Here is a 15,413-nt window from a genome sequence, read left to right on the forward strand (position 1 = left end):
TGAGGGCCTTGTTTAATAGGCAAAGCAATGTCAAACATCAAACACCCACCTCTCCACTGCACAGCTGAAATGGTTGGAGTCTGCCAACAAGGGCCTATTCTCCCAAAATAGGCCCACACAGGTCCATGGAGAAGGGAAAGGTGCTCAAAGTCCATGGACGGTTTATGCCTGGACAGGAGCTGCTTCTGTCCTGAGCTCCCCGGATTAGTGGAGCGAGCTAGCAAATTATCTTTTCCCCCAAATGCAAATTTTTTCCTTTCCCAAGGCTCGGAGGATGGCTCTAGGTGCTCAACAGTGCCTATCTCAGGCCCAGGGAATTCAGCCGCTGAAGCTGGTTTGCGGGTGGGGGGGCACGTTAAAATGTACGCAAGTACTTAGCTTTTGCCGAGAGCACTGTTCTCCTCAGGTTCCGGAGATGTGAGTAGGCTGTGTGGCTGGCTGCTTCTCCCTGAGGAAACTGCGGCCAAAAGCAAGTACCAGCCCACCGCCACTGCTCTGGGAATGGTGCCTGAGGGCTCCACGTGATTCAGGTCCAGTAACTCCTCTCTGCTTCTGAATGGTCTCTTCCTCCCCCTGCCCCTCAGTTCATTTTCTAAGCTTGCCTTTGAAGCTCAGGGCTCCCAGCTTGTCACAAATATACTCGTTTCACTTGTTTTTTTTTTGATCTTTGTTGGAAAGAGGGTTCCCCAGAAGCATCTATTCCACCATGTTGGCTCTGCCTCCTAGATTGTATTTTGAGTCAATCTCTTTTGAGGTGTAAAAGAAGGGAGCAGAGAGACAGAGAGACATTATACCTCCAAGAAACAAGAGCCAGGAGAATATTGTGTCCTTTGGCCCCGGGGTCCTTGCCCTAAGAAGCTCCTCGATTGAGGAAGATTGATGACAAGATCTTCCCCTGGAGCTTTCACCCTGAATTTGGTCTTCTAGCCTCCTAGTTTGTGAGAGAATTAATTTCTCTTTTTTAAAACCACCCACTTGTGGTATTTCTGTAACAGGAGCACTAGATGACTAAGACATTGGTTCAGTTGGCAGTTCAAGTCCAAAAGGTCTCCTCTGAAACTTTATGGGGCAGTTTTACTCTGTCCTATAGGGGCATTATGAGTTGGAATTGACTTGACGGCAACAGGTTTGGTTTTTTTTTTAAAGATGTTGAGTATCTTTTCATGTGCTTACTGGCCATTTGTATATCTTCTTTGGAGAATTTTTTTTTTTTCAAGTTCTTTGCTCGTTTTTTAATTGTTTGTGTTCTTGCTTTTGAGTTGTAGAAATTTTTAATAATAAACCCTTACCGGATATGTGGTTCCCAAATATTTTCTTCCATTCTCTAGGTTGTTTCCTCACTTTGTTGGTTAAATCTTTGATGTACAAAAGCTGTTCATTATGATAAGTCCTAATTATTTTTTTCTTATGTTGTTTGTGCTTTTGGTGTCAGATCTAAGAATCCACTATCTAAAAGAAGATTTGAAGTTTTTCCTCTAAGTTTTCTTCCAATAGTTGTTTGGTTTTAATTATTGTATTTAGGTAATTGATCCATTTTGAGTTAATTTTTGTATGTGACATGAGTTATTGATTTTCTGCCTAGATGTCCATTATTGCAGAGGCTTACTAAAGTCTCCAATTATTATTGTAGAACTATCTATTTCTTTCTTCATTGTGTAAATGTTTGCTTCATATATTTTGGGTATCTGTTGTTTGGTTCATATATATAATATATAAATCATATATATAATTGTTATCTTTTCTTGATAAATTAATCCTTTTATCACTATATAATGTTCTTTGCCTCATAATGATTTTTGTCTTAAAGTTTATTTTGTCTCATATTAATATAGCCAATCAATTTTCTTTTGGTTACTGTTTGCATTTACTAGGTTTTTCCATCATTTCATTTTCAACCTACCAGTGTCTTTGGATCTAAAGTGGGTATCTTGAAGATAGCATATATTTGGAGTATGCTTTGTTTTTCATTCTGCCAATCTCTGGCTTTCAATTGAGATTAATTCACTTAACATTTAAAGTAATTACTGATAAGGAAGGAGTTACTTCTGCCACCTTGTTATTTATTTTACGTATGTCTTATACATTTTTTTTTTTAATCTCTCTTTCCTCCAATGCTACCTACTTTCGTGTTTCATTGGTTTTTATTTTTTTGTAGTAAACCATTTTCAGTCTTTTCTCCTTTCATTTTTTAAAAAGATATTTTCCTTGTGGTTAGCATGGGAATTATATTTAACACCTTAAATTCGTTACAACCTAGTTTACATTCATAAAACTTAACTTCAGTGATATATAAAAACTGTTCCTGTACTGCTCCTCCCTTGTTTATGTTGTTGTTTCAGATTACTTCTTAATACATTTGTGGCTCATAACATAAATTTTAAATTAATTTTTTTGCTTTTGTCTTTTAAATCCTGCAAGACATTACAAATAGAGTTACAAACCAGAACTACCATAAAACTGGCTTTTATATTTGTTCATGAAATTACTTTTACTGGAGACCTTTTTTTCTTCATCTGACTTCAAGTTACTGCCTAATATCCTTTCAGTTCAATCTAAAGGACTCCTATTAGCAATTCTTATAAGGAGATCCTGTGGAAACAAACTCCCTCTACTTTTGTTTATCTGAGAATATCTTAATTTTGCCCTCATTTTTGATGGACTGATTTGCCAAATATGAATTCTTGATTGACAGCTATTTTCTTGTAGCACTTTTAATATATCATTTCACTGCTTTCTGGCTTCCATGGCTTCTGAGGAGAAATTGGCACTTTATGTCCTTGAGGATCCTTTATATATGAGGATTCATGTCTCTCCTGCTGCTTTCAAGATTCTCTCTTTGGTTTTCAAGGAGTTAATTATAATGTCCCTCAGCGTGATCTCTTTGGGTTTATCCTACTTGGAGTTTGTTGAAGTTCTTGGATGTGTAGTTTCATATCTTTTGTCAAATTTGGAATGTATTCCTCTACTACTTCTCCAAATATTCTTTCTGCCTCCTTTTCTCTCTCTTTTCCTTCTAAGAATCTCATAATGAATATGATCTCATAACTGATCTGCTTAATGATGTCCTTCAAGTTCCTTAAGCTCTTTTCTTTTAGATCCTCAGACTTGATCATTTCAATTGCTCTATCTTGAAGTGCTTTGAGTCTTTCTTCTGCCAACTAAAATCTGCTGTTGCATCTCTTCAGTGAATTTTTTCTTTCAATATTTTGCTTTTCAGCACTAGTATTTCTTTTTGGCTCTGTTGTATAATTTTTATCTCTTTGATATTCTCATTTTGTTCATATATCATTTTTCTGATTTCTTTAGTTTGTCCATGTTTTTCATTAGCTCTTTGAGAACATTTCATAATGTTGTCTTAAAACTTTTGCCTAGTAAGTTCATTGTCTGGACATTCCCTGGTATGGTTTCTGTTGCTTTTTTTTATTTGAATAGGGTATCTTTTCCTGTCTTTGTATGTCTTATGATTTTTTTTTTTTGAATTGGGATATTTGAATATTATAAGGTAGTAAATCTAGAAATTAAATTCTTCTCCTTCCCTCGAGATTGCATTTTATTTTTTTAGTTGTTGAAGACTGTAGTAGCCAGTTTGTTTAGTGAGTTTCCCTAATTATTTTTCAAAGACTATCCTCCTGGGCACGTGTAGACAGAGAAGTCCCTATAGCTTGTATTCAGCTATACTGTGACAGAGATTTTCTAGAACAGCAAGGTTAAAAAACAAAGACAAAAATAGAATACTAAAAACCCTCCAAAATCTCTTCCAGTCTTTACAGATTGGCTGTCTGCAGGGGCCTCTCCTTCAACACTTAGCCAGGCTTGTACCGAACCTAGGGATCAGCCCAAGGTGAAAGTGGAATATATTTTCAGGTAATTTCTGAGTATGCATCTTACCTTGGCATGAGTGTGTCTCTTTCAGTTCCCCTTTTTACATGGTGTTTTTGAAAGTCTTAATTTCTGAAAGAAACTGTCTCACTAGTTTCTCCTCCCAGTCTTTTTAGTCACCCTGATGGCACTTTTTTAGCCCCAGTCAACTAGAAGACGGTTACAGGCTTCCATCATTAACTTGCTGCTCCTCTGTGCTTTGTGAGCTCTGAGACAGACCAAAATGAGGAGGGTGCATTGCTTTTGTCCTTCAAGCAGTCCTAGACAGGTTAGAGTAAATAGAATGATTTACTAATAAATCTGTTCTGTTTTGTTTTCTGTAGAACCAGGAACTAGGGTTCCTCTCTGGGAGTCCAGTTGAATACAGCCATACTGAACTGGGAAGAGGGCAGAGTTCAGACAAGTAGAAAATCAAAGCTTTCCTACTGCTTACATGTCAGCTTTTTCTTGATGCAGAATTTGTTTAGGTGCCGTAATCCTTTGACTGGCTTGCAGAGTTCTGACAAAGTTGGTTCTGCCTACTTTGTGTGTGTTTTTGTGGGGGGATGGAAATGTGCAGCTGTTCATGCCACCATCTTGCTCTAAGCCTATTTTCTAGACATATTAGTTTTGCCTTAAAAATTTTTTTTTTTTCTGTAAATTTAGTGCGATTTTTGAGGGTGCATGGAGGAAAATTCTCCATTCACACTCTTGTAATGAGGGCTTTTATAAAATTGTTCCTGGCAGGTATTGTAGGAAAAAAAAAAAAAATTCTTTGTCAGTTCCTAAGAGATCAAAGCATACTAGACGTAAGGGACAGAAAATTTACTTACTGCTTTGTCCTGAGATAATTTCTATAGAACAAACAAAAAAACATGTAAGCTAGTTTAAAGATGATATAAACATTTTCTATGATTATCTAATGGGAGGATTTATAAAGCTAGAAATTATTATCGCTGCAAAATCCCCCTTAAGTTGGTAATGAAGGCCCCCAAGGTTTGAGATTCACAGAGGAACTTACTGGCAGGTATGGTGGTAATAACTGAAAAAAGGAAAAAAAATGAAAAAAGAGTGTTGGTGGCCCATTAGAAACAGATTAGTTTTCCTTACTATTTTTCTAAATTATTCAACAGAATGCAACATTTACATGATTTTTTAAGTTTTATAGTCCTTATATCAAAGTACATGTACTTGTTATAAAAGTCAAAATTTTTAATGTAAATAAAATCACCAGTTCTCTGATCCATCCCTCTTGCCTCCAATTTCCTTTTCACTTACACTTTTTTATGGAAGGAGGGGGTATTTAAATAATATTTGGTCACAGAATGTCTGCAGATATTTCATAACGTTAAAAATTTGGTTAATGTACATTCATGTCCTACTATGGGCAACAAGGCTTTACCTCTTTTTCTACCCTTCCCCCATTCACTTCCCTTCTATCATTCCAGCAAACCCATGTCACATTTTTTTCTGGTAAAGTAATATATTTCATTAGCAATACCATGACCACGATAACCATCTTTACATGTCAGTCATATATTATACCAGCTTTCCTGTGCAAAATTTTCTTTTCTCTTTGGTTAATTTTTGACTTTTTTGGGGCTTTCTTAAAATATTTTTTCAGGTTTATACCTTTTGTTATTCTTTTTTAGTTATTTTAGTGAGTTTCTAAAGGGAAGGGAAGAAAGTGCCTGTTTTCCATTTGCCTAACATGGACTTTAATACTCTCTTCATGGATGGTTTTGCAGTCAGAAAAGTTGCTATATGGAAAGCTCAAAAGCCTCACAATTAGCAGACCAAGTCGCCTACAGATTAGAAACTGAATGGGAAAGTATGGATGTGTTCTGGGATCTTTGTGTGTGTGTGTGCGCGCGCGTGCGTGTGTGTGTGCGTGTGTCTAAGAAGCATCTGTAGCTATGTACCCTATGTGGTTTATTATGTTCATGGTTATACATGCATGCATGCACACACACATGTATGTACATATGCCTATAGAATCATCTATTTCTGTACACATATGTACCCACATACTCATACCCATGCACATATATGCCTATATACATATTAGTGCAACCACATTCATATTATTTGGTTGTTGGTATTGTTGCACAATTAAATTTGTCATATCCTTTGCCAAAAATGTCCTTTTCTCTTGTGCACTTCTTAGTGATATAATTTACCTTGGTCAAGGTGTGTGCACTTCACCCACATTCGAAGCTATTTCCCATCACCAAAAATAAGAAGTATCTACTATCTCGAGAGTGCTGCCCCCTCTCCCACCCCATCTATCCCTGGTAACCACCAATGAGAGTCGATCTCTGTATACATATATTTATTTCTAAGATCTTTTCTATAATACAAATAAAACCTCAGTTTGATTTGTCTGAGAGAAGGAGATGAATATTTTATCTCCCAAATCTTGTCTAAATTGAAAGCCCTGGTGGCATAGTGGATAAGAACTATGGCTGCTACCAAAAGGTCAGCAGTTCGAATCTACCAGGTGCTCCTTGGAAACCGTATGGGGCAGTTCTACTCTGTCCTATAGGGTAGCTATGAGTCGGAATTGACTTGACAGCAGTGGGTTTGGTTTGGCTTGTTTTTAAAAATCTTGTCTAAAGTAATTTAAAAAACTTGAAGACATAATAGGCCAAGACTTAGAAACTCTTTGTTGCAACTAGTAGTCCAAAGTAGATCTAAAAAATTGAAAATAAACTTACGGATGGATTCTGGAGTCTCAACTAAAAGAAAAACAAAACAAATACAAAGTTATTATTCACTGTGAAAGCAAGACTAGTTTTTTTGTAATGTTCTCTATGATTTTGAGTATGGTACGTACTCATATTGACATATTCATAATTATCATTAAATTTTTACTGTTTTCATCAAAGTAATATATATATTCTAATTAAAAAAAACTAATATTGTAGGCTCATAGCAAAAAGGAATTATTTTCCTTCCCTATCAATTTGCAATCAGATTTTCTCTCCCAAATGACAACTTAATATTTAAATATTGGCTTTTTCTTCTAGAATTTATCTTTTTGAAAATAGCTTCCTGAAAATGTGATTTGTTTTCAGTTTTATATAGCATCTACTGACTGACTTCTTACTATTGAAGATGAGCCTTTTTTGATCCTCCCCTCAGCACCTCATCTCTTTTACCTCCCTGTGGTAGCAAAATTCTAAAATAATCCCCAATGAGTCAATCCCTCCTATAATGCCATCCCCTTCAGTGAGGGCTGGACCAGTGACTCGCTTCTAGCCAGGTGAAGATAAGAAAGATGATAGGATAGTCACTACCATGATAGCAGTTTGAGTCCACCAGCCACTCCTTAGAAACCCTATGGGGGCAGCTCTACTCTGTTCTGTAGGGTCTCTATGAGTCCGAATTGACTTGATGACAGCAGGTTTGGCTTTGGGTTTTGGATCCACAATCAATGCCCATGGAAGAAGCAGTTAAGAAATCAAAAGATGTATTGAATTGGGCAAATGTGCTGCAAAAGACTTCTTAAAAGTGTTAAAAAGCAAAGATGTCACTTATGAGGACTAAGGTGTACCTGACCCAAGCCTTGTTATTTTCAGTTGCCTCATATGCATGAGAAAGCTGGGCAATGAATAAGGAAGACTGCAGAAGAATTGATGCCTTTGAATCATGCTGTTGGTGAAGAATATTGAATATATTCTGGACTGCCAGAAGAATGAACAAATCTGTCTTGGAAGAAGTACAGCCAGGATGCTCCTTAGAAGTGAGAATTGTGAGATTTTGCCTCACATACTTTGGACATGTTATCAGGAAAGACCAGTCCTTGGAGAAGGACATCGTGCTTGGCAAAGCAGAGGGTCAGTGAAGAAGAGGAAGACTCTCAATGAGATGAATTGAGTGGCTGCAAAATTGGGCTCAAACACAGCAATGATTGTGAGGATGGTGCAGAAATGGCAGTGTTTCGTTCTGTTGTATGAGTGTTATGAGTCAAGACTGAATCTAGGGCACCTAACGACAACAACAACAATTCATAACAAAATAAAGTAATACCCATAACTCTTAAAATCCTTGTTTCTGTAACTGATTACATGGTTGCTGGTATTGATAACTAACTTCTTCGACTACCCATTCCATTTTTCCTTTGTCCTAAGCAACTGGCTCAGCTGATCACGGTTCTGTGCCAGGCTGGGTGACTCTAATCTTCATTTCTGAAGGGTCTGGGCAATTAGCAGTTCTGCCCCAATTGGGTTGTTGTAGTTTTCCATTGACTTTAATCAGAGGACACAGTAGTACTAAGAGATACCCTAAGGGATCTCCTGTATTCTAGACATGCTGTTCCTTACTTCTATGATGTAGTAACAACCTGTTCTTGATTCATGAGTGCAATTTCTTATCTTTTAGATAAGATAAAAGATAAGATAAAAAACACCATTTTTGAAGGTTTCATAATTTTCTTGGTTTCCTCCAACTTCCTATTGTCTGCATGATAGTTCGATTCTTTGTCTTTCAAGGTAAAAACTGTCCCATAATATTTTGTGATGCCTTTAAGTCAATTATGTGGAAGAATAAGCTTTAAATACCTTATTTTGCATGAATGTATAGTGATTGTCTCACAAGACAGTTGACTTTCTCTGGATGGCTTTCAGTATCAGAATCCGTAGATGTTTCCCTTATGGTGTTCATTTTCTCCCAAGAACGATTCTATACTCTCCTGGTGTTTGGGATATAAACCTGACTTAGTACATCAGGGAAAGAATGTAGGATGTAGACTCTTATTTTTTTCCCTCCATTTTTTTTATCAGGATGTCAAGCCTGATTTTATGTGTATATGGAGTCCCCGTTTCCAGGGTTCCCTTTGACTCAACTTTTCTTAAGCATAAATTCTCTTCTACTGTGATACCGTGTGAGTACCAGAGTGGAAGCCTGATGGAGGGGAACTGAGAAGATGGTTTAAAAAGACTTGTTTAATCAAACTTTCATCTTGTCTTTAGCCTCACCTTCATGCCGCTGACTAAAATGCTACCTGTTCCTTAGTAATCCTGACCCATACTCTTTTCCACTGTTTAAGATTAAGCAAAACAAAAAACAAAAAACAAACCCATTGCTGTTGAGTTGATTCTGATTCATAGAGTTCTGATAGGACAGATTAGAACTGCCCCATAAGGTTTCCAAGGAGCAGCTGGTGAATTTGAATTGCCGACCTTTTGGTTAGCAGCCAAGCTCTTAACCACTTCACCACCAGGGCCCCACTGTTTAGGATTAGCCCCTCTGAATTTACTAAAGATTCATGATTTGTGGATCAGCTAAGTTGGTTTTTATTCATCTACCTGCTTTTCAGCTTTAACAGTTCTGTTTCAAATATTTATCTGCTTGTGATTTCTCTTATTTTCTTATTTCAGATTTTGCCTTTAAAAATATCTTTTCTCTCAATTTAATGTGATTTCAAGAGTGCATGGAAGAAAATGAAGCTTCAAATTTTCATATTTAATCTCAATCCTCTTAATGAAGGGATTTATGGAATGGTTACATCTGGTTCTTCCAGCGGAAAAAAGTCTTTTACTAGGACACCATTCATGCTATAGATAAGAGACTCAAAAGGAACTTACTGGTTTGTTCTGAGATTTTTCCTAAAAAAAAAAACAGAAATAAACATATGAACTAAATTATAGATGGGATAATCATTTTTTTCTAATTCTCTAAAGTGAAGATTTACAAAGCTAGAGATGATGACAGCCAGATAATGCAAAAATCCCACATAATTTGGTAATGGAAGCACAAATGATTTGTAATTCAACTGATCAAATAGTTTGAAAGCCACAACTGAAATACTAAGGTAAATAAAGGTACAGGGGTAAACAACACCATTAGAAGGATATTAGTTTTGCTTAATATATTTCTAAAATTATGCAGTGGAATGCAAAATTTACCTGAATTATATTTCAGCTGAATTTTTATTATATCAAATTACTTTTACTTATTTTAAAAGTCAAACTGTAGATGTAAACAAAAACACTAGTCTTTTGAGCCATCAAATCTACACTCTGTTTTCTTTTCACTTTCGCCTTGGTAGGAGTGGGCTATTTAACTAATATTTGGTCCCTGAATGCCTACATGCTATTTTATAAATTCTCAAATTTGGAAAATGCACAATAGTTTCCTCTTATGGGCACCAAAGCTCTACCTCTTTTTCTATCATTCCCTATGTGCTTCTTCTCTTGTTACCTCTCCGATGAACCTGTGTCACATTTTTTGTTTTTGTAAATCAACATACTGTGTTAGCAATGTCATGACCACGTAAATTTTCTTCTTAGCTGAGTTATAGCTTTCCTGTGTAAAGTTTTCGGTGCTCTTCAGTTAATTTTTGCATACTTTTCTGCTTTTGTAGGATGTTTTTGCAGATTTTTGCCTTAAAAATTGTTTTTTTCCGTCATTTTATTGAGCTTCCGGATGGAAGAGGAAAAAGTATCCCTTTCTGATTTGCTTAATATGGATTTTCTATATGGATGGTTTTACATCAGAAAAGGTAATATTCAGAAAGTTGAAAAACCTCAGAATTAGCAAGTCAAACCACCCCCAGATCAGAAACAGAAAGGAGGGTACAGATGCATTCTAGGGTCTATTCTAGAATACAAATAATAACATAATTGTGATTTGCCTGAGAGGAGGAGATTAATATTTTCTTTCCCTTATCTGGTCTGGAAGCCCTGGTGGTGTAGTGGTTAAGTGCTACAGCTGCTAACCAAGAGGATGGCAGTTCAAATCCGCCAGGCGCTCCTTGGAAACTCTGTGGAGCAGTTCTACTCTGTCCTGTAGGGTCGCCATGAGTTGGAATCGACACGGCGGCAGTGGGTTTGGTTTATCTAGTCTAGAGTGATTAAAACACTTGAAGTATAACTTCCTGAGAATGCAAAGGACTCCTTTTTATCTAGGAGACTAAAGCAGATAAGGAAAATTGAAAATGAACTTACCAGTGGATTCTGGAGACTCAACTGAAACAAAAACAAAATAATCACAAAGTTTTTATTTGCCTGTGAAAGGAAGACTAGTTTCCTCTACTGGAAGTTTTCATTATGAAGATAATGCAAAATCGGCATATTCACATGTATTATTAAAATTAAATGTTATCGTGAAAGTATTATCAAATTTTCAAAAGTCATCTAATGTAGGCTTATAGCAAAAACGATTGGTCCCTTGCCACAATCATTTGCAGTCAGATTGGCTCTCCTATAATATATTCACTTTATATTTAAATGTAGGCTGTTTTTTCTAGAATTTATCTAAGCATTTGAAAATAGTTTTCTGGAAATGTGATATCCTGTGTTTTAGCTTTATATAGTATCTACTGACTTTGTGCTATCAAAGATGAGGTCTTCCTGAGCCTCCCCGCAGCACTTCTCCTTACTTTCCTATGGTAGGCAAAATTTTAAGGTAACCCCTTAAATTTAAAGAGCCGTACCCTTGTATAATACCCTCCCCTTGAGTGAGGGCACAACCTGTGACTTGTTTTTAGCTAATAGAATAAGGATAAGGTGATAGGATAGTCACTTCCATGACACATGTGACATTTTAGCAGACTGTAGTGAGGGATTTTCCTGCTGGACATGAAGAAGTAAGTGGCCATGTTTGAGAGCACCAGGGAATGTGGCTGGGAACCACAGGCCCTCTAAAAGGTGAGAGCAACCCCCAACTGACAACAAGCAAGAAGCAAGGAATCCCAGAAAAGAGTACAGCAGTCATGTGATACAGTAAAATGGTCTGACACATGAAATTTTAGTCATAGAGAATGGGAGAAAGAGAATGTGGCTGAAGCAGTAAAGGAAATGCTATAGAGAATAAAATGAAAGAAAATTCTGATGGAAGTGTGTAAATGCAGGAAGGAATGAAGACAAGAGTAAATACGTGGGTAGACAAGCAAATACTGCGTGTGGGATAATTTTTGCATTCTCTGTTTTCTTAGAATGATTTTGCACTTTCTACTTTTTGTTAATTTCTTCAGCTATTTTAGTAAATTTCAGGAGGAAATAGGGGAAAGCACGCTTTTTCAATTTGCCTCATATGGACTCTGATACTCTCTTCATGGGTGATCTTATGATCAGCAATGATATCATCCAGAAAGCTTAAAAGCCTCACACTTAGCAGACCAAATCACCCGCAGATCAGAGAAAGAAAGGTAAGGTACTGAAAAAATAAAAATGAACTTACTAATTTCTACTGAGACAGTTCCTATAAAAACAAACAAAAATGACCATGTAAGCTAACTTAAAGATGATATAACTATTTTCTCTAATTCTTTAAAGGGAGGATGTACAAAGCTAGAAATGATGACAGCTAGAAAATATAAAAGTCCCCACAAGTTGGTAATAAAAGCACTTAAGATATGAGACTCAAACGAGGAAATTACTGATAGGTTTTGAAGACACAGATGAAATAGAAAGAAAAATTAAAAAACTGACATTGGTTACCCACTAGAAAGAGATTAATTTTCCTTAATATCTTTTAAGATCATTCAATAGAATGCAACATTTACAAGAAGCATTTAAAAAGTATATGCAGTTGTCATAACAGAAAAATATTTGATGTGAATAAAGACACCAGTCCTTTAACCCATGTCTCCCTACCTCTAATTTCTTATTCACATACACTATCCTTTGGGGGATGCTATTTAATTAATATTTGGCCATAAAACGTACCTATGATATTTTATGGTTTCTCAAATTTGGATAATGTACATTAGCTTCCTACTATGGGCAACAAGACTTTTTCTATCCGTTCCCCAATTCGCTTCCCCTCTCCCATTCTTTCCAACAAACCCATGTCACATTTTTTTTGGGGTGGGGGGTAAAGCAATATATCATGTTAGCAATATCATGATTGTGTAAATAATCTTCATGCTTGAATCATATCTTATACCAGCTATCCTGTGCAAAACTTTCTTTTCTGTTCAGTTAATTTTTAAATTTTCTGGGCTTTCATAAAACATTTTTTCACATTTATGCCTTTTGTTATTCTTAGTCATTTTAGTAAGTTTCTCAACAGAAGAGAAGAAAGTACCCATTTCCATTTGGCTAATATGGACTCTGATACTCTCTTCATGGGTGATTTTACAATCAGAATTGTTGCTATTTGAAAAACTCAGTTTTCAAGAATTTCATTTTACTTGGATCCACAATCAACACCTAATGAAGTGGCAGTCAAGAAATCAAAAGACACATTGCATGGGGCAAATTGGCTGCAAAAGACCTCTTTAAAGTGTTATAAAGCAAAGATGTCACCTTGAAGACTAAGGTGCGTCTGACCCAAGCCATGGTGTTTTCAGTGGCCTCATGTGCATGTGAAAGCTGGATGATGAATAAGGAAGACCAAAGAAGAAATTACACCTTTGAACTGTGTGGGTGAAGAGTATTGAATATCCTATAGGCTGCCAAAAGAACGAACAAATCTGTCTTGGAAGAACTACAACCGGACTGTTCTTTAGAAGCAAGGATGGCGAGACTACATCTCACATACTTTGGACATGTTATCAGGAGAGATCAGTCCCTGGGGAAGGACATCATGCTTGGTAAAGTAGAGGGCCAGTGGAAAAGAGGAAGACCTTCAACAAGGTGGATTGACACAGTGGCTGCAACAACGGGCTCAGGCATAACAACAATTGTGAGGATGGTGCAGGACTGGGTAGTGTTTTGTTCTGTTGAACATGGGGTTGCTATGCATGGGAACTGACTCGATGGCACCTAACAACAATGACAACAACAGGATCTTTTCCATAATACAAATAAAACCTCAGTTTGACTTTCCTGAGGGAAGGAGTTGAATATTTTCTCTCCTTAATCTTGTATAAAGTGATTAAAAAACTTGAAGATATAACACCCTGAGATCTGCAAATTCTTTCTTGCAACTAATAGCCCAAATCAGATTTCAAAAATTGAAAATAAACTTATGGATGGATTCTGGAGTCTCAAATAAAAGACAAACAAAACAAATACAAAATTGATACTTCCCTGTGAAAGAAGGGTTATTAAGAAGGCTTAGTTTTCTGTAACAGTCTTTTTGATTTTGAACACAATGAAAAATTGGCATTCAGATGTATCATTAAAATTTGTTTTATTCTGCATCCCACTTTGGAGAGTGGTGTCTGGGGTCTTAAACGCTAGCGCAAGGGCATCTAAACCAAAAAACCCAAACCAAACCCAGTGCCGTTGAGTCGATTCCGACTCATAGAAACCCTATAGGACAGAGTAGAACTGCCCCATAGAGTTTCCAAGGAGTGCCTGGTGGATTTGAACTGCTGACCCTTTGGTTAGCAGCCGTAGCACTTAACCACTATGCCACCAGGGTTTCCCAAGGGCATCTAAGGTGCATCAATTGTTCTCAACCCACCTGGAGCAAAGAAGAATGAAGAACACCAAAGATACAAGGTAATTACGAGCCCAAGAGACAGAAAGGGCCACACAACCACAGACTACATCAGCCGGAGACCAGAAGAACTAGATGGTGCCCAGCTACAACTGATGACTGCCCTGACAGGGAACACAACAGAGAACCCCTGAGGGAGCAGAAAAGCAGTGGGACACAGACCTCAAATTATCGTAAAAAGACCAGACTTAATGATCTGACTGAGACTATAAGGACCCCGGAGGTCATGGTCCCCAGACCTTCTGTTAGCCCAAGACAGGAATCATACCCCAAGCCAACTCTTCAGACAGGGATTGGACTGGACTATGGGATAGAAAATGATACTGGTGAGGAGTGAGCTTCTTGAATCAAGTAGACACATGAGACTATGTGTACAGCTCTTGTCTGGATGGGAGAAGAGAGGGCAGAGGGGGTCAGAAGCTGGCCGAGTGGACATGAAAATAGAGAGTGGAAGGAAGGAGTGTGCTGTCTCATTAGGGGGAGAGCAACTAGGAGTATATAGCAAGGTGTATATAAATTTTCGTACGAGAGACTGAGTTGATTTGTAAACTTTCACTTAAAGCACAATTAAAAAATAAGAAAAAGAATTTAATAAGTAAAAAAAAATTGTTTTCACCTATATATTCTAATTTTAAAAAGTAAACTAATGTAAACAGAAGAAGCATTATTTTCCTACCCTATCCATTCACAATCAGATTTGCTCTCCCAAATGACAGAAAACTCAAAATAGTTAAGTATAGGCTCTTCCTCTAGAATTTAAATATTTGGAAATAGCTTTCTGAAACTGTGGTTTCTTATGTTTTCAGTTTTATGTAGTATCTATTGACCTCCTACTATCAAAGATGAGAATTTCTTGTTCCTCCCCAACACCTCACTTCCTTTACCTTGCTGGAGTAAGGCCAAATTCCAAAAAATGGGTCACATCCTTGTATAATGCTTTACCCTTGACTCAGGGCAGTACTTATCACCTGCCATTAGCCAATAGAGTGTGGCCAAGGTGATAGGCTCGACATTCCCTTAATAATGTCATGTTATATAAGACTCAGTTTTAGGAGACAGGAGTGAGAGATTCTCCTGCTGACTCTGGGCGAGTAAGTCGCTATGTTTTGAGAGCACCTGTGAGAGAACAATGTGACAAGGAACTGCAGGGGCCTCTAGGA

General features: G+C 37.1%; 1 protein-coding gene across 1 annotated transcript in view; it reads left to right on the forward strand.

Annotated features, from left to right (window-relative positions):
- LOC126078811 (butyrophilin-like protein 1) overlaps nt 1-7,500 on the forward strand; it is a 151,673-nt gene extending 144,173 nt beyond the window's left edge. Inside the window, exon 7 of the mRNA XM_049889629.1 lies at nt 7,440-7,500. Coding sequence (XP_049745586.1) covers nt 7,440-7,456 — 17 coding nt within the window. The 3' untranslated portion in view covers nt 7,457-7,500. The remainder of the gene's footprint in view (nt 1-7,439) is intronic.
- The last annotated feature ends 7,913 nt before the right edge of the window (nt 7,501-15,413 follow it).

Source organism: Elephas maximus, chromosome 1 (genome assembly GCF_024166365.1).
Source record: "Elephas maximus indicus isolate mEleMax1 chromosome 1, mEleMax1 primary haplotype, whole genome shotgun sequence".
Classification (NCBI taxonomy): Eukaryota; Metazoa; Chordata; class Mammalia; order Proboscidea; family Elephantidae; genus Elephas; species Elephas maximus.